Genomic DNA, 26,631 nt, shown 5'->3' on the forward strand with positions numbered 1-26,631 from the left:
GACAGAATTGCTTCTCCTGTTGTGCCGATGACCAGCCTTCCCTAATCACTCCTGTGAAGCACTTGAGATCATTCATTCTCCAGCTGGAGCCCTTCTTTCACCTCAGGCAAACACACATGTAATGAAGTAATACAATTCATGTCAAGTATTTAGTTCGCAAAGCCAGGAGGGGTAAAAAGGAGGAAGAAAAGCTGAATCAAGGTTACCCCTTGTCAGGGGTGCTAAGAAGATCAGTGTTGGTTTGCTTAGAATCAGCATATTGAAACAAATGCACTTCTGTCTCATCGTGGAGAATGTAGGTGCGAACAGAAATTTTGTTCATGCCTTACTTGTGAAAACCAAGAGATTCAGAAAGAGCTCACTGTGGAATGATGGCATTATCAGTAAACTCAGATCAGCACCCCACTGTAATCAGAGTAACTAGAATAAACTAAACATAATCATAAAATAAGGGGTGGATGTAGGCTCTGTTGACTGCTTCCAGGGAGGAGGAGCAGCTGAAATCTGCTTGTACCTGTGCAGTGGTTATATAAACTGCTTGAGAAGTGTTCAGACACACTGAGAAGTGGTATATAGAAAACACATATCATTTGAAACTAAGTTAGGATTATTGTAGTGCGCAGTGCCATCTTTCACTGTCTGGTCTTTATTGTTATGACCCATATATGACCAGCTAAATGCTCTCTAATGTCAGTACTGCATTGACCTGAATGTTAGGTGGTGCTGAATGTAAGGCAGATTTCATTTTCAAACAATAGCAATGAACTGGAACAAAACACAGAGGCAGAAATGGAGCTGCTTTTGATGATTCACACAAAGCCCCATAGGTCCCAATTACAGGCAGAGCTCTGTAGCACGGCCCTCCCATTGCCACATGTGGCAGTCACACTGCTGGCTCAGCCAGTGAGAGTGGGACTTAAGGGACTTCTGGGGTTTACGCTGAATTAAGGAATTGCAGCCTGAAAGCACTGCTTTTGCTTGTGATACAGTCAGCACAGACTAGCTGATGTGTGATTCTGTCCTTTTTTTGCGGTATTTCTCTTTGTGACTTCATCTACAGTTGTGTTCAAGGCTTCTGCTAATAAACCTAGGTATAGACAGCTAATTGTCAGCCTAGGCAGCATCTGCTTGCAGTCGCTTGTGGCTGTATGAAGTATTGTCAGGAGGTGAAAGCCCCTTCACGCTGCATTCCCTCTCCTTGTAGCAGGAGAAGATTTGAAAGAGTGGAAGCAGAGCTGTAGCCCCCTGTGTCAGCGTCTCTAAGTTGTTTATGTCTGGGATTCGTCTTGCAGCATATTCCAGAGCTGCTTTCACAGCATGTGCCACCTGTGGGCTGTGCTTTCAGCAGCTGTATTCAGGGTGGCACTCCAAAAGATCCGGTGAGATACTCAGAAATAAATGCACACAATCCAGTGGATGGTAGGGAGCGCGGTGCCGCCATTTTGTAGAGAGAGCGCTCTGTGGGCCGCCTGCTGCTTCCCGCCCTCCTCGCTCTGCTCTCCACTGCCGCCATGCTGTCCGCCCATATGGCTGCCGTCCTCGCCTGCTCCCTGCTGTGACAGGCCAGCCTGGTTTCCAGAAACACCCTTGGTGCAGCATTTGTTGCTACCAGAAACATCCATGCCTCCATAACATGTTTTCAGAAAACAGACACTGCTGAAGTATCTTCAATTCTTGAGGAACATATTTTGGGAGCTGACTCCTCTGCTGAACTTGAGGAGACCGGCCGTGTGCACTCAATTGGTGATGGTATTGCCTGTGTGTATGGCCTAAGAAATGTCCAAGCAGAAGAAATGACTGAGTTCTCTTCTGGGCTGAAGGGAACATCCTTGAACCTGGAGCCCGACAATGTTGGTGTTGTCGTATTTGGTAATGACAGACTGACGAAGGAAGGGGATGTTGTGAAGAGGACTGGTGCCATTGTGGGTGTTCCAGTTGGGGAAGAGCTGCTGGGCCGTGTTGTAGATGCCCTGGGCAACCCAATTGATGGGAAGGGTCCTATTACATCTAAGACGCATAGAAGAGTTGGCTTGAAGGCCCCTGGCATCATTCCCAGAATCTCTGTGCAGGAGCCCATGCAAACTGGTATTAAGGCTGTGGAAAGCTTGGTGCCCATTGGTCGTGGCCAGTGTGAGCTGATTATCGGTGACAGGCAGACTGGGAAAACTTCAATTGCCATTGACAATCAACCAAAAACAATTTAATGATGGAACAGATGAGAAAAAGAAGCTGTACTGTATCTATGTTGCCATCGGCCAGAAGAGATCTACTGTTGCTCAGCTGGTGAAGAGGCTCACTGATTCACATGCCATGAAGTACACAATTGTGTTGTCTGCAACAGCATCTGATGCTGCACGTCTTCAGTGGCTCCTTACTCAGGCTGCTCCATGGGGGAATACTTCAGAGACAATGGAAAACATGCATTGATCATCTATGATGACTTGTCCAAACAGGCTGTTGCCTACCGTCAGATGTCTCTGCTGCTGCGTTCTATGATTCTGTATCCACAAATGCATCATGTTCCAAAGGCAGGAATGAAAACTCTGTGGTGGTATTTCTGCTCTTGTCCCTCTCCATCTGGCTGGCCTTCCTCTTCTGCAGTGCTTGGTGCCCTGCAGCTGGAGCAAAGACTTCAAGGTACTGTTGAAAAGTGATTTTGTGTTACATGCAGAAGTCTTCAGTATTATGTTCTGATATGAGCACTGAGGGATGCAAATTGCTGTCAACGATACCATCAGTATTTGGATTTCTTATGTGAAGAATAGAAAAGATTAATCTGTAGTGGGTTTGTTGATTTCAGTAGCTCTGGAAGAGTGGTTCACAGATGTACATGCCTCATCATAATGAGACACCTTCACTTAATGGAAACAGAAAGGCAGTGTTGTCATTAGCAAGTATTAAAATGAAGGGTATCAGGATCCCAAATTGTAGCTTGAATGATGTAGCTGTCTTCAGGGAGAGGATCTGGGCGATAACTGAATTGGTGCTTTTTTGTCTTGGGAACATTTCTGTTGACCGCAGGTCTTGCTGAAGTGTTTCTGTCAGGATTATTGGAAGAACTCCAGCGTTCAAGAACGTGAAGGGCAGATGTTTCCTTTTTCAAGAGATAGTATGCACACTTCATCTACAGTCTTAAGCATTTAAAAATCTTTATCTGCATAGTGCTCCAAGACGTTTCCTTCTTGTTGAAAACCAGAAACACTGAAGCAGATAAACCTACTTGACATGGAAGTATTTTCTCTTTATATTAATGTTTTGCAAGCAGCAAGCTATGCAGATGCCAAAAGGAGCATGGACTGGGAGGCCCACTGTGAATTCTTCTTCTAATGAAGACAGAACTTCATTAGAGTTCTGTCTTAGACCTGGAGTCACTCATCCTGTAAAGCAGCCATTTCTTTACAATCTTACATGAACCGGTTGCATTGATCACATCATCTTCTAATTGCCAGAAGTTGATTTAATTTCAGAATTTGTAAAACCAGGCTGAAAGAGACACTGACAAGACAGACATCTCCTTGGTCAGCAATACTGCAGGGCACAAATCTTCTAAGCACTAGTTTTGTAAAATTGACTTGTTAAAGATTTCTTTTTTAGCAGTAACAGTATTTTTCTTTCTTATCCTTGTAGCAAAGATTTCAAGCCACTTAATAAAACTGAACTAAGTTTGGTAACACTCAATTGAGATAGGTACGTATGAGCCCAGGATCCATAAACACTGCTTTTGTGATTTTCTGTAAACATTTTCAAGTTCGTTTTTCAGAGCCATCTGCTGTGGGTGCAGCTAAGTATTGTTTGTTAGAAGCAGGCTCACCTGCTTCTGGAAGTTACCCCGTGAGTTGGTGGTAGACTCAGGGCTGTTTGAATTTCAAATTGCAGATTAATCACGAGAACACTTTCTCCAACCTTTACAAATGCAGTTGCATCTCTAACAGAGGAGGCCTTAAAAAAAGGATCCAGAAGGAACGTGGACAAAAGTAGCTGACTATACAGATAAGTTTGTGAATCACGTATTTGCTTTTCTGTTCATGAGGTAATGCCTCTGCACTTTCGGTGAACTAATGGTGAGTAACCTGGATAGCATGCCTGTCACCTAGTCTTACAGAGCTTCAGATCCTCTGCAGGGATCAGCCTTCTGAGGTAACAGCTATTAAAGGAAAGAGGAAGCCGAAGACAAAATGCACTTTAACAGAAGGATGTTTGGTATCGTGTTTGCCTAAAAACATGTGACACAAATAAAGATCCAAATAAAACAAAATCAAAACTGAAACGCTGTCATGCCTACAGATAGATGTGCATGGCCCTTCATGCCAACCATACATTACATGGATAAAAATGACCCCAAAGCCATCTGCTGGTGTACAGAGCTCCTTGTCTCTTGGGGGAGAGCAGGGAGCTTTCAAGATAAGTGTCCAAGGGGAGCTCAGACTTCAGCTTGCTGTGCCAGTGGCAATGATTTGAGCCTGGCATATTCAAAAATTGATCTCTTGCCCAGTAGCACAAACAGCATTTTTCTTTTGACAACGTCTTTTCAGAAAGGATATGGCAGAGAAAGGAGAATAAATTATGTATCTGTATATACCAGAGAGGGAAGCTGCATAGAGCAGAGGAAGGGAAATAAAACACAAAGATAGGAAAGGTCACAGATATTCTCCCTTTTGGAGAACGAGTGAGTGTCTGCAGAATTGGTATTTTGTAGCTGATCTAATATGCTGTGATTTTTACAGAAAAATATCATCAAGTCTGCGGCAGATTGATGGCTCAGCCCCGTAAAAATCTGAGCTATTTCTGCCTTACCTATGAGAAGGCGGCAGCAGCACTTCCCTGCTATAGCCAGGTACAGAAGAATAGTTATATTCATGCTGATGAGAAAAGAGAGACTGACACGAGCCATCAGAAGCAGAGGTCTGCTTGGGCTGGAGCTGGTGGGCCCATCTCCAGCAGGACTGTTGGGAGAGCACTTCTGCCTAAGCAGCAATAAATACAGCTGGTAGGAAGACTAGATTTGCAGAGCTTAATTGACCCATGTATTTACTGAACTGTTGTGTTTATGACACGTGTCCTTTTTCTCAGTTTGCTTCTCTGTTAATAAGAAATCTGAGTGTTTGTGCTCTCTGCTGAATAAAAGCTGATGATGATAGAAAGAAAATCTATTTATAGGAAAGAGCTGAGCTACAAGGTATGTATTACAAAAATGCTACGGAAGAACTGAGCATAAGCCAAACCTCTTCTACTCAGTAGTTTTAAAAGGAAGAGCTTTTGGTTGTTGGTTTATTTTCCCAAGTACTTGTTGGTGGAGAATGCAGGATTTTCTTAGGTTGCACATGTACTTGGAGGGCTGTGGTGTGCAGAGAGGATGATGAAAGGAGAGGGGTTGGTGATGTGCATATGTGGGCACAATGGAATATTAGGCTTCATTGGAAGCAGGAGCTTGGGAGGATGTCATCAATAACAAGGGCCAAAGCTACATGCAGGAGCGCAGCTGATTTTGAACCTGTGTTGACTGACCTCTTTGCTGTGTTGTATTTTCTACCTATTTGTGATGGTGTTTTAGAGAATTTTTTTGTCTTTCCTTGAGACTCTGGGAGGTGGGTATTTTAAACCAGTGAGGAGATGAAGCATGGGTGGGACAATTTGCTGAAAAACTGCTGCTTGCACCTTAGCAGAGATGCAGGCCTTACAACTGAGTCTTTCAAGTGAGCTTGTGCTGACTCTGGCACATACAAATGATACTGTTTTCATGTAATATGATAAGACCACACTGGAAGGGGGTTTTCTAAGATTGGGGATGAACTTTGGGAGGTAAGAAGGATGGTATAAAATTGTCTGGTTGTATGCATAGTGATGGGGTCTTGGTTGCACACAGCTCCATGGTTTTGGTTTCTTCTTCCCTTATTGTACACAGAAGGAATAGTACCTACCTATGTTTATTTCTTTTCTTTTTTTTCCCTTTACTATGTTTCATTGTGTAGCCCCATGCCTTACAGCGAACATTTTAGATCAGAATTCGAGGATGGAGTTGTTATTCTCCTCTTTGGCATTTCTGTAGGACTCAGCACTTCAGTATTTCTGCACTTCAGATGTTAATTGATTTTCACTACACCCTACTGAGACAGGGAATTATTATTAACCAGAGAAATGGAGCACAAGGACATTGAGGTCAGAAGTACTGCTCAGTTTAAGTGCTGGCTCTGAGACACCCGTGACCTGATTTATTACTTTTCTTTGCACTCACATGAAACTTCTGAAGCAAAACTTCTCCTTCCTTTGGTTGCGTCCACGAGTAATGCTGCATTTCTCCATACTGAGTCCACAGCTGTAATGCAGGCAACTGTGTAATAAGGAAAGCTCAGCTAACCTCTTGTGATGTTTTTCTGAAAGCTGTGTGCCTGTGGGGCAGAAGTAGAGAAAGGACGTGCATCTTCCAGGCTGGATGTGGCTCTGGGCAGCCTGGTCTGGTGGTTGGTGACCCTGCACATAGCAGGGAGTTTGGAACTGGATGATCATTGTGGTCCTTTTCAACCCAGGCCATTCTGTGAGTCTGTGACTCTATGATTCTATGATCTAGCAGCTGGCATGGAGATGTCATACCTAGGATGGGTATGCTTGGGGCAATATATGAGCAGGAGTCTTTTCCGAAGTGTCTGAAATGTCCTCAATTAAAACATAACTCAGGATACGCCTGCACAAAGATTGCCCTGTATTTCTTACTTCTGAGTGCCGTGTAGCCTTAATTTTCTTTTAACGTTTACTTGAATGGAAACAATTTTCAGTTGTTGTTTTTTTCTCTCTCTGTTTTTCTATTTCAATCTGCCTTCTGGCATCCCGTGTCCACATTCAGCAGAGCCTTAATAGTTCAGAACGACAGCAGTGTCACCACGCGGGTGCGGTTGCTTCGCAGTTACAGAAGTTGGGCTGTTTCAGAGCGTGCCAACTCAAAATAGAGAGCTCGTTCAGTAGGATGTCAGCTGTCACAGAGTTGACACATGAAGATAATTCTTTTCCTCAGTAGAATATTGTTTCTCTGAGTTGGCAGCGCAAAAATGATTGTTAGAAGTGAGGAAGATCGTTAGAATTCTTCGTGCTTTGATAGCCATCTCACCTGATCTTTTTTTCATAAGGAATTAACTAATCATGACTTTCAGAAGAACAAAAACCCTCTGAAAGCCCGAATTAAGATAAGGGTAAACTCATCTGCTGCGATGAGACTGAGAGCAGGCCAGTGAATGAATGCTGTATGGGAAAAAGTGGAGAGTTGCACAGATTTTGTATGCATTTAAATATATGAAGGAATTTTCTAGACTGATCTCCTCTCTCGTCTTACTTCTTAGTTTTCTTAAATTGTGGCTTTAAAGCATTTGGGGTGGGTGTTGTCTTTAGGGAATATATTCATTGTCTTATTTTAAATACTCTTTTTGCATTTAACTATTTCCCTCTAGCTTTCTAGAGCATCTGTGCTCACTGCGGGATGCAGCCTCTGCCTCTGACTCCTTCCACATCTGTAAAAGTGTGCAATGGGGCCTTCACACCAATGTTTTGTGGGCCTGCCTTGGGCATCTATTCTGCCTGCTTTTATTTTGTTGGTTTGTGTAAGGAAAGGTGACATAGTAATGAGGGCACAAGGAGAAAATTGAAGTGCACACGGAAAGGTGACTTGTTTACTGATGATGAGAAAAAGAGAAATGCTGAACCAATGTACTGATTCTTTGTCTTTCATGTTTTGAGTTTGCACGGTGGCCTTTCACTCTTCTCACTGTGCCTGTAATGGGATTGCTCCTGGACTGGGCTTCAGGGATGTGATAAGAGAGCACTAAGAATGCTGCTTAGAGAACTGCTTGTTATCAAACATTAATTCTTACCTGCATTGTTGCATATGATTTTGGCTGCATGGTTAGTTTCACTCACTAACAGTGACGTGATGCTTAGGGATCCTGAAGGTGCTGATGGTGACCCAGGGAAAGTCCAAAAGCACATTTGTTTTCTCCAGCAAGTGTAATAAAAACAGCACCTGTCTGTAGGCTTTCCTTTCCTCAGCACATCACAGCACGCCTGGTATTTTGCAAAATACAGATTGTGGCACTCCTTGTACTGAAGATGTTGTCAAGCAAAGGGAAAGCAACAGTTGAGGTCACTAAGAGGATGACATAAATGAAGCATCACAGGAGAGAAGGTTTGTAAGAGACATGGACTTGAGGGGAGATCGGAGAAGAGGAAGAGGATGGCTGCTGAGGGGGAAGGAGCATTCCTGTGCAGCTCTGCAGAGCCTGTGTGGGATTAGGGATGCCCCAACCACAGGAGATGAGCTGCCCGCTGACTCCAGCAGATTTCAAGCTCGTTTCTGTAGAGCGCTGGATTACAAACTGCAGTCTGAGGGTTTAGAAGCTTCTGTGTAACAAATGGATGTATTTCATTTTCATGGCAAAAGTGCTTACAAAAGATTTATTTTCTAAGTCGCATGAGAGGGTTCTGTTGGCTTTCCCTTCAGGATTACAAAGGGAACAGAGAAAAGCAGTGTTTGGTATTTACTGATGTAAAGGTGCTCTCTTCCACTGCGAGTAACTGGAACCTGAAGATAATGGATGAGTTGTTGAGGCTCCAGCACTTTGGTGCCATGTCCTCGTACACACAGCTCTTATCACATAAAAATACAGCGTTGTAAGCAGTTACTGCTTTATCTAAAGAGGCAGGTATGTCTCGGGAACAACTCAGTTCCAAGCACAGGCATTTGGTGTTGTTTCAGATGTGTTTGGATATGGAGATCATCCGTACGGAGCTTGCAGAGCTGCTGCAGCACTTAAGGAGCCTCCTACCCTCCTGCAGCACAGCTGCCTATCAGTCAGGGCTATCTTAGGGCTTCTGCTGTGGTGTATCAGACATGGTTAGGCACCTGGGCTTCTCCCTGGTGCTGGTCCTTGTAAAAATGAAGTCCTGTTGAGGATGTTCTACTAGCAAGGAGATACAGGATTTACCTGAAAGTATAACATTTTCTTCTACTTCTGGTTTTGTTCTCTTAAGGACCACTTACTGGTAAACTTTGAACATTTCCCAGGAATAGTTCTAAATGGTAATTAACACGGTTTTTATCATAGATTGATATCCATTTAAAAATAAATACTTTTCGAAAGAGAGACGGTCTCATTTTCCTTTTCTGCTGGTAGAGAAATCAGTAAGCATATGTTCCGTAGGAAAAAATGCATCTGCAATTAAATAACCAGTCATTTTCTCTGCCTTCTGAAGTTGAACTGTAAGCCTGAAGGACAGAAAACATGCCACGCTGCTCTTGTTAAACTGTCAAATTATTACTGCGTTTGAGACCAGAGGCTTTTCAGTTTCTTCTCAAAGCATTTTTGGAGCATGAGTCAGTAAAGCTAACTAATGTAACCGCATTGACTGCATATAGAATTGTATGTGCTGTATGTTTAATTACACCGTTGCCAGGCTAATATTTGGGGATTTTTTTCTCCTTTTTACAGGATTCTGCTCAGGAGAATGTCATTACACGAGATATTCATCGTACATTTCCAGCACACGATTATTTCAAAGATACAGAAGGAGACGGTCAGGAATCTCTATACAAAATCTGCAAGGTACAGTCAGTACTCTGAATTTTAAGATGTTCCATATAATGTATTTTGTATTTTGCCCAGCTAACCCTGTTCTGATCCAAATCATCAATCAGTACGATTTAAAGCTTTTTTTATATTGTTTATGAAGAATATAGTGTTTTTGCAGTACTGCGTATTCTGAAGTAGTTTTGCAGCTTTGCCTTTTCTGTATCCTAAGATGCATGTGAGAATAGTTGAGGGTCCCATTAGTATTATTAGTGGGCAGTGTGGGATCTGGGGCCGTTCCTGCAGGAGCCTGGGAGAGCAGAGCTTTTGTTTCTCTGCCGATAGAGACGGTTTCTGAGGGTGAGAAATCTCAGAGCAATCTCTGCAGTGATGCTGAGCAGGAATGTCTCTGAGTAATTATCTAGAGAACAAGTTAGCTGACCATTCCACGAGTGATGTGCACATATAGCTTTTCACTCACACCATCCACGCCACCCTCTGATCCAGGAAAAGCCTAATACTTTTTTCCAGTTCACACATAGGGAAGGTGAGGTACTGAGTGATCAGATTTGGCCAGGCTGTGCAGGCAGGCTCGCTGCTCAGGAGAGATGCAAATGGTATTAGATTGCTGCTGGATAGGCAATTCTCCTGTTGTCAGTTACAGATTGTATTGTGTTTCTGGCAGTCAGTTTTCATTTTGCATTTTTTTCTACATATAGAAAAAAGGATTGCCTCAGACAAAGCCATTCCTACTGCTCTTCTTTCTCCTTACTGCTCTGTTTCCTCCTGAGCTGCTGTACAGACAGAAGTGATGGAGTTGTCATAACAAGCAGACAAGTGTCCTGCCTTTGGGTATATTGATGCATATTCTCCTTCTCCAGATAAATGTGGTGGTGATGCAGTCTGCTATTCAAACAGTAATTTGGACAGCAGGTAAAAAATACCTGCTTAGGTTATTACAATGATGTTCATGGTCCTAAATAATTTGCATTAACGTTTTCTTTTAAAGAATAAAAGCAAAGAATGGAGCAGACAGGATGTTGGACCAATTACATTGATTCCTCGCTAATCTTGGAGGGCTTTGAAAAGAATAACTGGAATGATGTGGGTAATTATGGGCTTGTCAGTTTGAGATCAGTTAAGTGAAAAATGATGGAATGGCATTCAGCTTATCAGGAATTAAATGTGAAAAGTATATTATAATGAATGCCTGTGAGTTTATTGAAAATAGATCTTGACAGGCTAAGATAAGGAAGGGAAATACAGTTTTCTTTGGTGAAGGCAATTTTATCACAGTTTTGTAGAACTGATGCCATACAAAAGAAATTTGTATATATATATATATATATATATAAAAAAAAATGCCGGACAAGTTAGAACATAATAAAATGCACGTTAAGGAGTTAAAGCTGACTAAAGCTTAGGTTTCTAAACGTAGCTATATTGAACTAAATGCATTTCAAACAGGGTGTCACGAAGATCACTTGTTTATTTGGTGTGCTTTCGTTCGTTGTCTGAAAGAAAACAGAAAAATCATTTCTCCTAAGGATTTGTAGGTGACACAGAGAAGGGAATTGTAATTAATGAAGGATGTATAAATGGGTGAAGCTTAGGTAGGAATAGAATGACTTGAGCAGCCCTGTTTCATAGTTGCTGCAGCTGCTTTTGCTTGCCGTGTCCAGAATTAAACAACTACATCTAACCTCAGAAGGGCAGAGCTTTCAGTCCTTCCTGGGCTGCCTGCAGCAGAAGTGAAGGGCTGTGCTCACCTCCCATGGCCAGGAGCTTTCCCTGAGCAACTCCTGCTCAGACAGGAGTCGCAAAAGCAGGTGTTGGTTTTCCCATTCCTCAGTTTTCTGATTAGAAAGGGAGTAGATCAGAGCCCATCAGCGTGCAAATCAGTTGCCTGGGAGCTGCCTCTCCCTTGAAACCTTTGCTTGAGTTCTCTCTGCCATTTTGCCACCTTCTCTTGATACAAACAGATTCTACATGACATCTTTGCAGTCAGCTTTCAATTTACTACTCTGAGCAGCTTCGTGTCATCACCAGACTTTGTTACTGTGCTATTTTTATGTGTATCTATATGATTGATGCATATTTTCAATAGCGTCAGCTCTAGCACATCTTCCTGTGAGGTTCTTTGAGAGACTTTGCCTTCATTCAGTGGGTGAAAACTGACTGTTCCTTCTTCTGGTTTCCTATCCTCTAATCGATAGAGCCTTTTCCCGAGGCAGCTTAATTCCCTGAAAGTGTTTGGGAAGGGATCTCGTTGGATGTCTTTCCAAAATCCTCATGGGCTGTCCTGACTGCTTCATGTTTTGTGTGCTCATTGGTTCCTTAAAAAAAGGATTTGTGAAGCATTGCTTCCTATACAGCATCCATGTTTAATCGTCAGCATTGAATTATTCATAAGTATTCTGCTTTTATTCTTGCCAGTTTGTACCTTCTTGCCAGTATGGAGATGAGACTTAACTGCTCTGTAGGTTTCTAGCAGCCCTTCATCCTTGTTGAGTTGTGATAGAGCTCTGTTCTACGGCTGTGTCTGACCAGACCTTGCATTTATGATGGACTTGGACATTTACAAAGGAACAGTGTTAAAATCTAATTAATTTCCTTATAAATGTGCAATTCTAATAAGCGCTTTAGGTTGCTTTGAACAGTGGTGCTGTGTGCTCAGGGCCTTCCTTTGACGTGAAAACATGATATTTGAAGAATGGGATTATTGAATGAAGCCAGAAGGGGTCTTTCCTCAAGTGGAAGAGTAAAAAGAAGAGCTTTTCCTCCGTGCCCTACTGAAACAAGAGATGATCTGAGATGTCAGATGAAAAGGGAAACCATTAAAAGCTCACTGCCTCATTTTAACAGGTCTGTCAGTTCTAGTTCCATCTCTTAAGTCTCTCCTTCAGAGCAGTAGGAAATCAGCGAAGATGGGAACTTGTTCAATTTCAGAACGTATATGTGACAAAGTAAAGTGTCTAAAAATAAACTTTAAGGCTGACAGTGGTGATAAGGAATGAAAAGAGTTCCAGATTTGAGATCTGAGATTTCACTAGAGGACATCACATAAACTATATTTGTTCAGAGAGAACGTCTTTGGGAAATATTTATGCTTCTTGCAGACTTTCTGTTAAAATACTCTGAAAATTCAAGCTTTATCTAAAGAGTTTGCTCTCGGTGTTACAACGCATAACAGGATAGTACTCTCGACCTACTTCCGTGCTTGCATATGTAGTTAGCAGCTCTGTGCTCCAGGGAATCAAGGCGTGTGACAGAAATAGTTCTCTCAACTGTTTGCAGCGTACACAGTGCACAATTTAATATGAGATATGTTTTCTCTAATTTTCTGATTACAGTAGCTCTTCTTTGACAAACAACCGCTGTGATGTTAATAGAAGAAACTGAATTTGCTGCAGTGAACTCAATTTATCAGGGTTAATAATGTTATCGGGCAGGCTGAAAGAATAGGCACAGCGTTTCCTTGCTTTTGTGAAAGTAGATGGATGGGTTTTTCAGAGGTTCGGAGTTGGTGTCAGTGAAAAAGGCACAAGGAAGGCAATGAATCACTCCTATCATGATGTATTTTGTTACTGTTACTTGTCTCCTTGGTTTATCAGATTTGTAATTTTATCCTAATCCCGGTCATACTTGCCAGGATGTGATGATAGAATCATAGAATGGCCTGGGTTGAAAAGGACCACAGTGCTCATCCAGTTCCAATCCCCTGCTGTGTGCAGGGTCATCAACCAGCAGACTAGGCTGCCCAGAGCCACATCCAGCCTGGCCTTGAATGCCTGCAGAGATGGGGCATCCATTTTTTTTTTTTTTGGCTTTCAGGATGTAATTGAAATATGAATGTGTCTTTGAGTTTTGTGACCAGTAGCTTTCGTACTGTACCAAGCCATGAGGGACAGACTCATCCTCCAGGATGGCAGAACTGCTGCTGAATGCTGTTCTGCAAACTGACTGTCTGCCCTTTATCTTTTCATTAAAAATATTCACTTCTTTGCAGTGCCTTCATTCTGACGATGACCTCCTGACACCATGTGCATATTTCTTTTCTCAATCCTTTTTTTAGCTACTGTTCTAGTTTACAAATGGATAGTATCAGTGTTTGGCCACTTTGGTTTAATTCCTTGTCAAAAAGCAGATCTCTTTCTTTCCTGTAGTGGTCTGTCGTATTTTAGAATACACATAGGAGCATAAGCAGATTTAGTTAAGAATTATTCTTCATCTATTTTTAGTTGTTTATTCTCTTCACTCCTAGGTTGAAGAGCGATTTCAGTAAATATTGTTGTCTTGTTTCATGCAAAGGATTTTTAATGTTATCTTGTCTTCTTCAATTTACATCGGTTCCTTCTCTGTGCATCTGTGCTCAGCAAGGAAGCAGCAGTACTGTTCTTGCATATGGATTTTCTGCTGAGTTGTGCTGGTTAAAAGGTCGGGATTGTGAATCTTGAGTACTGGAATCAGAGCAAAGCCTTCGCTGTTTTCAGGAGCCTGCATGAGAGAACACAAGCACTTCTTCATTCTTTGGGCCCTTACTGGGCCTATGGTTTGGGGCAGTAGGGTGCACACATACCTGCTCTGGGGGATGCACAATAAACAGGTAAATGCAGTCTGCAGAGAAGACAGGAATTCCTCGTAGGATGCAATACATCCTAAATGCTGCAGACTTAGAAATGTCATTGCTTTCAGACTGTTAGCCTTGCAATAAATTCAGGTACGGAGTTTTAATTCTCCTTTTAGGTGTGGCACTTTAAAGTGTATTATCACCAATGTTACTCAGCGAGCAAGCATGTCATAAAATTCCTTGTTGCTTGAGAAGGCTGCCTCCAGCTCTGAGTGTTTTCTTGAGGCACCACGTTCTTCAGACTCTGCACAAGTCTTTATCCCTTCAGCACAGAGCAATTTCTGTATCAAACACAGATTCCTGAGATCATTTTGGTAGTGACACAAAGGTAAGTAGCGAGAACAAACCAGGCTTGCAAGTCAAAAAATCTTGTATTCCTTTTTCATTTTCTTTTTTTCTGGGGTCGAGGTGCTGGATACGTAGCATGGCTGCTGAGCAGCTTGCCAGAGTGCCTGTCGCTTTTTCAGAGAAGTGAGAGTTTCCTGTGCCAGAAGACATTACTACTGACAAGAGATGGTGTTCTTGCAGATGAGGATGGGGTTGTGTAGCTCCTCTGCTCGTACCTTTCCCGCTGCATTGCTGGGAAGCGTGTGAAAGCTCTGGCAAATACGAGAAAGATCTTTGTATGAGACAAACGCTATAGAAATATTTTTTCACGGAGTCTGTTCAATTTCTAATTCATTGCAATTAGTGCAGTTGAGGCAAATAGGCTGTGTGATTGTAAGCTGCTTATGAGTTAGTGTTTTATGTTTTGTTGTTTCAAGTCCATGTGAACCTTCAGCAAGTACAAGGAATCATTTTCATGCTTATGAAGATGAAAAGCAGTTTGGTGTGGAATTCAAGATGAACCTTTGTAAACTTCCTCTTTTCAGACCGTTGGGACTCACACACAGCAGTTGCAGAAATCCAAAGTCTGAGTTACTGCATTCCAATAAGCAACCTTTCCATGTGTGATTTTCAGTGGTACTGACCATTGGAATGGAATTTAGCAATGGAATTATTGTATCTACAGAACCATAGATTTGTAGAATGGCCTGGGATGAAAAAGACCACAATGCTCATCCAGTTCCAACCCCCTGCTATGTGCAGGGTCACCAACCAGCAGACCAGGCTGCCCAGAGCCACATCCAGCCTGGCCTTGAATGCCTGCAGGGATGGGGCATCCACAGCCTCCTTGGGCAACCTGTTCCAGTGCCTCACCATTCTCTTCTTCTACAGAAGATTGGTCCATTTCTGGATTCTTCATTCACTTTCCAGATATGCACGTGGTTCTCTACTGCTCATTTATTTCATGAGGCTCTTTAGCTTTCAAACAATTTGTTTGCTAACGATGTTCTTAATAACCCCACAGTTCTCTGCAGAAGACAGATAACTATTGAAAAGATGATTTAATTCTGTAATAAGATCTTTGCTAAGTTAAAGGGAATTAAAGAAGGCTTTAAGTCAGAATCAGAATATTTATTAAATCTAAACTGTGAGAAAGGGAATATTTAAGATCTCAGTTAATTGAAGTATTGCTGTTGGAGGTTCCTGAAGAGCTTGAAAAAATAAGAACTGGAAGTTTACAGCACTGTCACAAGTTATCATGGGAAAAATACCATTCCCTTGAAATTAGAAGAAACAGCGACTTCAGTGGAAGTGGGAGATTTGGGATTTTGTTTTGTTTTCGTATTTCATGTGGAAAATCAAAGTTAATGCTCTTAAGTCCCTTAAAGAATAAATCTTAAATAATTCATCTTAGATCTTTTCTTAATTAGGTAGCATTATTGTGGTTTGTAGGCAGCATCTTTGAGGATATTTTGGTTAATTACATTGTATTTCAGCAATAGCAAGTCCCAAGGTTACTTAAAGCTAAAAGTATACGTATAATTGGAAATGTAATATGCATAAAGCTCAAAAATGTATTTGCTTTGGGCAAATGAAATAAAATCATGTTGATTCTGCAGAGTTAGTTTAAAAAATATGTATCTTTATTTGTCCATATCACGTAGCTTCGACTTAGAATCTTTTTCAGTTTTGTCGTAATTCCTGTCCTGAGCTGAAGATGACAGTCATGTATCTGGCCATAGCTGCTTGTGTGGATCACGTTGTGGGGATTTTCCTTCAAAACTTTCTGTGTCGACACTGTCTGTTCTTAATACACGTTCAGTATTTTTCTTCATTTTGATTTATAATCTCTTCTGATTCTCGGTTGGAGACAGAGCCTGCATCCACTGCAGGAAGTCATTCCAGCAGAATGACAGCCTCACTGATTATTCTGCAATAACACAGGCACAAAGAAAGTTCATGTGGATGTTGTGCTGGAGTTTAAACACAACTTTTGTACCTCCATCACATATTTTCCAAGTATGAGCTCTGCCTTCTTGCTCTGGTTATGTTTGAAAATGGATTTATTACTTCTTCTGTTGTGCTCAGGAAGTTGATCATGCGGATGTTCCTTATTCTTCCTTTGTATTTGTGTTTAAAATGCAGAGCGATGTGGTTGGGGTTGCTTTTTTTTTTTTTTTTTACTCTCTGCATTTTCCATCTTCTGCCACAATTTAATCTTGTTTCCCAGTCTCAAAGGCATATGTTTACAATCTGATTGTTTCTTGTACCTTAAATTTTATCCTTGCCAGTTTGCAAAGCAGTTTATATACGGTCTTCAAGCTAGTTTGGATTAAGTCAGTGCTGTTCGTAGCAAGCAGTTAGCCATTATGCTAGTTAATTTAAAATGTTTTTTTGTTTTTTTTTTAATATGAAGAAAGCATCAATCACATGTATTATTTGTAATTTCATGTACCTGGAGCTGGCCTTTCAAGACAGCAATTATACGTGTTTTAGGACTGCTGCACAATTAAAATAGACTGGTAGATTTGGGGAATGTGGAGATAAAGGCTGTTTATTGTTTATTATTAACAAGTGGTGATTTTTAATTAATTTTTTTTCAGTAGTGTACTTGACTAGTCATCTTGTAGTTGCTTGAGTGATGAAAATGAGCAGTGAGTTGAGGGATCATGGTCACCTCTATTTCCTCTGTTAAGGAACAGTAAGCAGTAGAGGCCAAGGGACAAACGTATTAGGAAATGCGTGGATGAGTTGCTGCTAAGCAGTGAGCTTTAAAAGAATACTCAGATGAAAATTTTCCTTCCTGGGGTCACTACCAGCTTCCTTAGAAATATTTGTTTCTTGGTTTCTGCCGGTCACAATGGAAAAGGAAAATGGTTTTAAGACTTGACATGTATTTTGGCTTCAATTTCAATGTTTCTGGCAGAAGTTAGTGGCAATTATGTTATTACCCTTGGCTTAAAAGGAGCCAAATGTCATTTTGAGACAAAGAATTGGCTGAAGACACTGTGAGGATTCTCAAGTGTTTTTTAATGGTCTTGGGAATCTGGAGGGGTCCCAGTTGACCAGGAGCTGGCAAATGTTGTCCTGGTTTTGAGGAAGGGCAAGAATGAAGATCTCAATAATCACAGGCCTGTCAGTTTCACTTCAGCACCTCGTAGAATGATGGATGCAGTGCTTTCTCTGTAAAGGGAAGGTTTGCTTTAGAGTTGGAGCCTGCACGCAGGACCGGATGCACGCAGGTATGTTTGCAGAGGATACGGACTGAGAAGGAGCTGTTGGCTTGTTCTGCAGCTCTGGCCTTGCAGTTTTTCCTCACCATGACCTTGTTGTTCCTTCAGGATGGCTGTCTCTCCCCTGTCAGTCCTGCTCTGGGTTGCTTACTGTCTCAGGTTTCCTCCAATCCTCAACATCCTCTAACGTGGCTTTCAAAACAGCATCCATCATCTTGTCTCTGAAAGGCAGAGAAGAAAGGAAGGTTTTGTTATTTTCAATGATAAGAAAAAAATAGCACAGCCATCTTACCGTGAAGGAAGAGTTGTCTTCATTTTTCAGCATAAGAAGGATGTGGAAAAACTGTTTCTGATGAAATTTTCAATGTAGTTTTCGGTTTTCTAGCAAATGACCTCAAGTCCTGTTTTTTTCACAGTGTGAAGATTTGTTTTTCCCAAACCAAAGAAGGAAGCACACTCCCCACACAACCCATAGTTGCCTGTTTCTTAGCTCATGCTTGCTGCATCATTCCCATTCTTACACTCCTTACTTCAGCAGAATTATCCCTGGTTTAGGTGAAGAGAAGTTGCATCCAGCTCTCATGCAGTTTGAAAAATAAATGCATTTTAAATATATGTTGACTGTTATCTTTTCTAGGCATACTCTGTCTACGATGAAGACATTGGCTATTGCCAGGGACAGTCCTTCCTTGCAGCTGTGCTACTGCTTCATGTGAGTTAACTGCTAAATGAAAGCCTTGATACCTAGAGCAGCCTTTAACCTTAAAATCAGTAGTACTGGAACATTGTATTTGACAGATATGCACTGTTTTATATTTGTCTAAATTTATTTTACTGCAGTTGCTTTCTGGCAAATAGTGAATAACAGCTTCTGTTTTTATGAATGTAGATTTCATTTATTTAAATCCATTAAATTATCAAGTACTTCTGTGTGAAAACCAGAAAGTGATGTGCTAGATTTTCTTTGAGTTTAGTACTCCCGTAGGTAAGCTCCCTTTGTGATTAAGGGGAACTTAGATTTGGGAGATGTTCTCAGAGTAGCTCACAGAAGAAAGCATGCCCATCAATTTCAGCAATACCTTTCCTCCTGAGGACATTTTATAAACTCTTCTGAATGAAAGCTGAATTGGAATGTTGACATTTCAGCCTGTGACCAAAGTCTATACAAACGTTGATCTGTCACTTCCTGTATATACACGTGTAGATGTATACACATGGGTAGATAAGTACATGATTTTTGTATTTTGTGAGATGCTTTAACTTAGATGCATCAGTAGAAAAGCAGCAGATTCAAATATTGGTAGATATTGTGAAGAGTTTCTGAATAAAACGCCTAAAATCCCAACACCGGCTCTTTTTCTACCCATTGCCTTTTTCTGTCAGGCTTTCAATTAATAAATTATTAATCACGGTTGAAATACACTGCAGACTGTGGGTTTGGATAGGATGTTCATGGCACACATGTTACATATGCTCTTCCTAAGGCACCTGGAAATCAAATTCAGATTAATTTAACCACAAGCTGTAATTTCTGGTGAGATCTATGACATGAAAGTGTTTCAGAGAAACTTGAGATTCCTCAAGAGTTCATCTGATTTCACTTAGGTTACAGCAGTCCCACATTTTGCAAATCAGCTCATATCTATCAGTTACTTTGCAAGTTTTTACTCAAAGAAGGTTTCTAATTTCCACTGGAGGGATAATCCATTTGCAACGCCCAAGTTGTTTAGAAATGAATGGGTGTCACATTCTTAGTGTTCAACTAATATTTAGCTTCTCTCTCTTGGTAGTATGCTGTCATTGCAATAGACAATTTCCTTTCTTTCTAGTGTTTCTGGAGTTAGAAGAAAGTGCCCTGTTTTGCAGGGAATGCTAAATGGCAATTGCACTCATTTTAATATGCCCTTTATAATGTTTGCTTTTACAATAGGATATTAAACTGAAATAATCAGAGAAAGGGGGGAAGGGAAGCAGTGTCACTCATGTAAGTTGGGAGCTTCCCAGGATACCCTCCAACTTGTGTTTTTCTCAAATTCTTCAACCAATCTGCATCTGTGAATGCTTGTACAACCCCCTCTAACTCTCCAGTCTTTGCATGGATTCTAGACTCCTTTGTTTCCCCTTCTCTTCTGGGACAGGATATTTCTTTTCAGTGTAGATATCTTTCAGGGATGGTTGGGTAGCCTGAACTTCCATCCTGGCTTTTTGTGATTTTGCTGCTTTGGTGAAATTCCCATCAAAGATGAGCAGGTAATCTCTAATCTCAGGGGACCAGTGTTGCCATCTCTGATAAGATTTGCTGTCAGTCTCACCGCATTTGGCTTTCTTTGTCTGATTGACTCTTGGAGGCGTTACTAAGCGAAAAACGAATATTTCTTTTTAAAAGAACAAAATACATATTTCTGGCTTTTGTAATTCCAAATAATTGGTTTTGTTTAAAATTAAAAACAACAAAGTAAATTTCATTTACAAATTTTGAATTCTTGGGGTTGGTAATACTGGAGAACCTGCATCCGCAGAGTGAGGACTCCATGGCCTCTGCCTGTACTGTCTTTGGCCTGGTGCTCACCTCTGTTCCCTCTCCCTGTGGCGGGGGAGGAATGACTGTCAGTGCACGTGTCTGATTGAGCATGCAAGGTAGGTGTGCTTGTGCATGAGCATCTGTCATTTTATTAGAAATAATTGTTACCTTACAAAAAATGTATGTTTGCTTTCATTTTATTCTAGAGCAGACTGGAGCTTTTTGGTCAGGATAATTTTTTTTTCCCCTTTCCTTTAGCTGCAGCCTTGATTGGCTGTTAGTGGGGATTGTTCTGTCCAGATAGAATGGTGCTAAGAGCTTTGAGATTCATAAGAGTTCTGATATTCCTAAGAGCTTGTTCTAGGTGAATCTAGCCTGCACAGATAGCTAACAGCTGACCTGGCAGTTCTTTATGTTAACTAGTTATTTTTACATATGCTGTCTGAAAATGGAAATGTCTGCACGTGGCCCTGGAGATAGGGCATAATCATAGGATGAACCAGAAATGATGAGACCCTGCTGGTAAATATCAGGAGACTCTTTGAAAAATACTGAGCTTTCATCAATTGCTGGTATTTGATAAGGGGTTGACATGGGAGTGGATGAGTGAATATGCTAGAAAGTCAAGAGCTGTCATTCTTGATACTCAATGAATGTTTTCCCATATAACAATCCAGTGCCCATAAAAGCAAGTTGTTTTTTTTCCCCTGCATGTGATTGAAGACCTGATTTGGGGTCTTGTGCCTATTTATTGTTGTGTTACCTGAGGGCACGAAGGAGATGTGATGACACAGGGCTTCCCACAAATCCAGTGCTCACTGGACTGAAACCAACAAATGCAGTTTCAGAGTGGCTCACACAGCCATTTGTATTGCTTTCTGAAATTCTGTTGAGTGAGAAATTTTGGCCAACATGAAACAGAGTTTACAGAGATTGGGCTTCTGAAAAAAAATACCATGGTGTCAGAAGGGGGGATCAGCCAGCCTCAAGGTCACAAGGAGATTCTGAAGGCAACATTTATTTCTTCTTTATTCATCATGGAAAACCTGACTTCAGAGGTTGTCATGCTCTGGGGTTTGGGTGAGAGTAGATAAGCATTATTCTCACAGAGGGTTGGTTATACCTCAGTTCTGCGTATTTCACAACTAACCAAGTCTTTTGTGGTAGAAGTCAGTGTCTTAGGGTGGTTTGTTGTTGTGTTTTGCTTTGTGTTTTGATTTAAAGCTGGACTTCTGCACCTGAGATGGATCTCAGACTTATTGGCACACAGAATAGTGATGGCAGTTGTATGGTTGTAGGGATGCAATACTGACATGAGCCTATGATCTGATCCCTCCTTTTCTTCAGAGGAAGTCTTACAGAGCCACATCAGGGTGTCCATCAAGTAGAACAATCCCCTTGAGATTTTAGTAGCTTAATTCTAAATTCTGTGTGCTTTGCTGAAAAATTTAATACATCCTTGGTTTTGAATTCATCTTAAGGTATTTAAGTGTGTGCGTGTGTGTCTGTCTGTGGAAGGAATGTCCATCCTCAGCTCAGTTCTTAAAATCACATTTGTGTGTTGTTCCAGATGCCAGAGGAGCAGGCGTTCTGTGTGTTTGTGAAAATCATGTATGACTATGGCTTGCGGGACCTCTACAGAAATAACTTTGAAGATCTCCATTGCAAGTTTTTCCAGCTGGAGAAGCTAATGCAGGTGGGGCCAGACTAACAAATCACTTTATAAATGGGAACGCTGGAGTGGGGACTGGTGCTTTGTTTCCATCACCTTCTGGGCAGCAAAGCCCTTGTTTAGAGGTGGAATAGAACCAAGGCAAGAAAGCTTAATACTACATCCAAACACTGTGAAATCAGATTTACTTATAATTTCTTTTTTCCTTTCATATAATGATGTTGCTGCTAATCTGTTGTATTTTTTTTCCCACTGTCTGTTTACTCACCCTGTCTCTTCCCTAATTTCTTACGTTACACAGAGAGAATTTCTCTGCTCTGCTAAGGCCAAAGTCAGTTTTTCGGTCTGCCACTATCAGTGTCCTGCTACGTAAGAGTTGTACTGGTGGTTAAGAGGTCAGGCAAATCAGGACATCTTGACACTTATGAAATACAAATTAAGTGTAGGTCATTCTACTGTGATTTCAGCGCATTGCTCTTTTTTCGGGTGTAATTATGTCCTATTCAGAGCAAGTTAAATAAAAAACTTGCAAGTTTGACGCTACTGCTCTGACTAATAAACACTTACTAGCAGTTCACTAAGACCTGACCTGGGTTTCTGTTGCAGAGTGAAAGCTAGCTACTAGAGCTAGCTTCACTTCATGGTCTGCAAGGTGAGCTTGTTCCAGTATCTATTGCTTTTTTAACAGAATAGTTTATAAATGACAAGACATGATTAAGAAATAACTTTTTAAAATATATATGTACATGATGTAAATTTCACAGCTACACAGTCTTTCCTCTATTGAAGATTTTGTAATTTCTCAGTATAATTTAATGTAATATTGTTTGATGCTGTGATAGAATTCATAGTGGTTATTAAATGTCATTAAAACTGTATCTCATTAAAACTGTAACCGTGACCACTAAAAGTTATTACATGCGTTGATAACATTAAACTTATTACTGCTGCTCAAAAGAAGCCAGGATTTCACTTCATTGTTTCTCAGTCTTCAGCAACCTGGTACTTACTGACGCTGCAGACGATGATCCCGTGTTAAGGAGGAGTACTGAAGCATTAATTATTTTTTCCTGTACTCCAGGAGCAGTTGCCTGATTTGTATAGCCATTTCTCAGACCTCAACTTGGAAGCTCATATGTACGCGTCCCAGTGGTTCCTCACTCTTTTTACTGCCAAATTTCCACTCTGCATGGTCTTCCACATCATTGATTTACTACTTTGTGAGGTAAGAAGAACCCTTGAATCAGAAAGCCCTTTCTCCAACTCGTGAATGTGTTAAGAACTTCTGTCCTTCTCTGTTTCATTTTGTTGGAGTCGTTTACACTTTAACTGTGTGTACCGAATTCTTCAGAAACCATGATTTTATATTGAAGAGATATGTTCAGTGAAATGCTGGTCTGGTTTTCAAATTAAAATTGTGATTTGCCTCATTCTTTACTAAGGCATCTTATTAACAGTATCTGATGTACACATCTGTTCTCATTTAATTTGTTACACAGTTGATTCAAAGTTGGAAATTCTAATCTCCAGAAGATACCCAGTAGGCTTTTAGTGATAAAACTCTTGAGATTTTGCATTTCAGAATGTCACCCAGAGGCATGATGACAAATAATGAGAACTTCTAAACTTCTAAACTGTACCCTTTAATGAAACTCTCTTTCCTTATTTTTTTTCCCTGTTATTCCAACTGAGGGGGAATGCATTACTCCAGGTACCAAATAGCACGTCTGTATTGTAGACACATCTGCACTTTGACTAAAGACAAAAAAGGTAGTCAGGAGTGTTTATTTTGGTGAGATGTAAGTACTTCTTTTTGTCATCAGGAAGTCAGGGTGTAGAGGTGGTCATATATATGTACGTGTACATTTGTGTACACGTGTATATAATTGGTATTTTCAAATGCAAAGGGCTTCATGAATGTGAAACACTGTTGACTCTGGTTCATTCTGTACATTTTTTAGCATGAAGTATTTTACTTGGGGATTTTCAGGCTTGCTGCACATGCGTTGATAACATTCCTTGCAAAACAAATATTGCCTGCAATTCATAACTCACTGTGTTTTCCTTAAGAAAACACATATTGCTTTGCATACATGCTCAGTTATTAAAAAAGAAAGGTTAATACCTCCAGTGAGTATCCAAGTGAGTGTGACAGTAATAGTGGAGAGTGGATTCCATATTTACATATGAATATGTTTCAGTTTGGATATATCTGAGCTCTAACTTTTTCACAGTGCCTTGATTACTCTAGTTGTGCAAATAGGAAAATAACAGTTGTTGGTTTGTCCTGCCTCTGCCCTCCTTTTTGCAGAGATAGCTGTCCAACAGAGAACAAAATACCTTCGGGGTTGTTTGTGAATTAGGTTTTAGAATGGTCTTCCAGCATGGATTTGATCATTCTTTGTTGGTTGATTTTGTTCCTTCATTCTGATCTTGATATAGTGCTGCATTGGGAAATAACCATTTTAAGAACTTGTTTATCAAGAAGTACAGAATGCCATTCCAAAGTGTGATTATTGTGCTAGCAGTATAGCTGCATCCCATCCGAAGCTCGTGTACTTCTTACTGCATTAGGCTTGAAGGTGAAACGTGCTGTAGAGAGATTTTAGTTATGGTTAATACAGATTTAAATATTTGCATTCATCTCACGTATGGCAGTGTTTATCTCAGCATGTCTGGGGAGAAAGGTGATGGAATCTGAAAGGGATGTAGGGAAACCAGTGCGGGAGTCTGCTAGAGAAAGGGAAACTGGTTAGCATCTGTGGAGGGCAGTCATATAGAACCAAAGGAGCATCCTTTGCAACAGTTAAAAGTAAATCAGAAGTGATAAGAAAATTGATTTCAAGTGAGAAGGTACGTACAGACATCTTGAGAAACAGTGGGGCAGTTTGTAGACAGAACATACAGAGGCAACAATGCAGACTATCAGAAGATTGCTCCTAATGTTCATGACTCACCCAGTCTGGAATAGCAGGCAGTTCTGAGCATTTGTGAGAGGAGTGTAGATTAAAATCACGTTAAACTAAAAATCTAGTTGACCCTCACCGTAGAGAGAAAATAAAATCTGAAGGCACGTAGACAAAATAGGAAAGAAATCATTCCTTAATGGAAGCCTGAAATCGTATTGCAAAGCAGTCTGTCCAGGCAGCTTCCAAAAGGAGTGGTGGGGCAGTCAAAAAATAATTTTTGTCTGCATTAAATTGCTCTTTATCTCTGAACAAACAGCATGCCTATAATTCCAGCAACTGGAAGGAGAAAAAACAGTTGCAGCTGCTAAGCCCAGAACATATTCTTCTGGAAAAAAAATCCTCAAAAAATCAAACTCCTTTGAAGTCTTATGGTGGCTTTTTTTTTTTTTTTTACATTTAAACAAGCTTCCAGCCTTCTCATTAATTTGTCATAAATACAGATGAGTTTAAAATAGCTCAAGTTTCCTTCCTGGCTGTGCTTTCTCCATAATCCTGTCCTGTCTGCTGCTGACAACAAGTTTACGTCCTATGTATCTGCTGTGAAAGAAAAGTATTGGGTGAAGGGAAATAAATGGTTAAACCATTGAAACCATTGCTGCCTGGGTGCTGCAAAAAAGTGGTCATTCCAAAGTATCCAAGATATCCATGAAAATCTTTGAATTGTGGATGAATGGCTTGGTATCGCCCAGGAACATTTGGATGAGATTTGTCATTTCAGTTCTTGACCGTGGCTGGAAAAGATGCTACAGATACTTTTTAACTCTCAATCTGGAGAGGAAGCATTCAAAGCACTGCTGTTGTGCAGCTATGGTCAGATAGGCCTGCCTGCTTCCCTTGCATGTGCTGGAGTGGCAGCTCCGCAGCTGGGATGTGGGCCTTCAGGGTGCGTCATTCGTGGATCATCCTCATCATGGGATTCCAGGGAGGTGGGATCCCATGAAAAATAAGCTGAATTTGTGATGGGAATTGTGGAGAAATTTTTAAAATCAAATCAAAGCGTGTGCTATTACTGTCAAGGTCTTTTCGTCATTCTTGCATTAAAAATGACTTGATTAATAACTAAATAATAGCTCAGGTTCACACGAGTTTTGGACTTGCCGTGGCCTCTACAGGATTGAATTCTTCCATCCTGTTGTCTTTCTCTGACCTTTTTTTAAGCCATATGCAGGCTGCTGAAGATGTGGTTCAACCCCAGAATTACTTAATGTAAAAATAACCAGTGTCGCCTCGATAACCGTAGGACAGAATATTTCACCCAGGGTTGTCTGGAAAGGAGATGTTTTGAAATTCTTTGTCTTTTCTTGGACAGAAACTGAAAATTTGCCAGCTTGGGGGCAGGTAAGCCATGCCATGATGGTGCTAATTGTAAGGCTTAGTACTTGCTGTCCAAGTGGTAAAAGCAAACAAACCAACCTCTAGATCCAGTTGCAAGCATCCATGAGATTACATCAGAGTGTGTGGTTTTCAGCCTGGCTCTGCAGATAAATTTCAACATCTCAGTGTCAGCTGAAGAGCTTCCTCCAAGGCTCCTGTTAGCTGCTTGTTCCAGCCACTTCATTAGTCTCCTTTTGCTGTTTCTATTTGCATTACAGAACAACCGTGTTGATGAAATGCAGAGTTCTGTGTGGGCTTGTCAGTCTTAACTATCAATGTGACATCATGCTATTGAATGCTCCTGAGCTTGCTTTGTCTTGCTCCCACCTTTGACTAAAAAATTTGCATCATTTAACT

At 40.9% G+C, this 26,631-nt stretch overlaps 1 protein-coding gene and 1 pseudogene across 1 annotated transcript in view; both read left to right on the top strand.

Annotated features, from left to right (window-relative positions):
* The first annotated feature begins 1,496 nt into the window (after positions 1 to 1,496).
* Positions 1,497 to 2,669, top strand: LOC104912355 (annotated as a pseudogene).
* A 6,878-nt stretch (positions 2,670 to 9,547) lies between these two features.
* RABGAP1L (RAB GTPase activating protein 1 like) overlaps positions 9,548 to 26,631 on the top strand; it is a 97,604-nt gene continuing 80,520 nt past the window's right edge. The window contains exons 1-4 of the mRNA XM_031554840.1: positions 9,548 to 9,584; positions 18,376 to 18,450; positions 21,830 to 21,955; positions 23,013 to 23,156. Of these exons, the coding sequence (XP_031410700.1) occupies positions 21,830 to 21,955; positions 23,013 to 23,156 (270 nt within the window). The 5' untranslated portion in view covers positions 9,548 to 9,584; positions 18,376 to 18,450. The remainder of the gene's footprint in view (positions 9,585 to 18,375; positions 18,451 to 21,829; positions 21,956 to 23,012; positions 23,157 to 26,631) is intronic.

Source organism: Meleagris gallopavo, chromosome 10 (genome assembly GCF_000146605.3).
Source record: "Meleagris gallopavo isolate NT-WF06-2002-E0010 breed Aviagen turkey brand Nicholas breeding stock chromosome 10, Turkey_5.1, whole genome shotgun sequence".
NCBI lineage: Eukaryota > Metazoa > Chordata > Aves > Galliformes > Phasianidae > Meleagris > Meleagris gallopavo.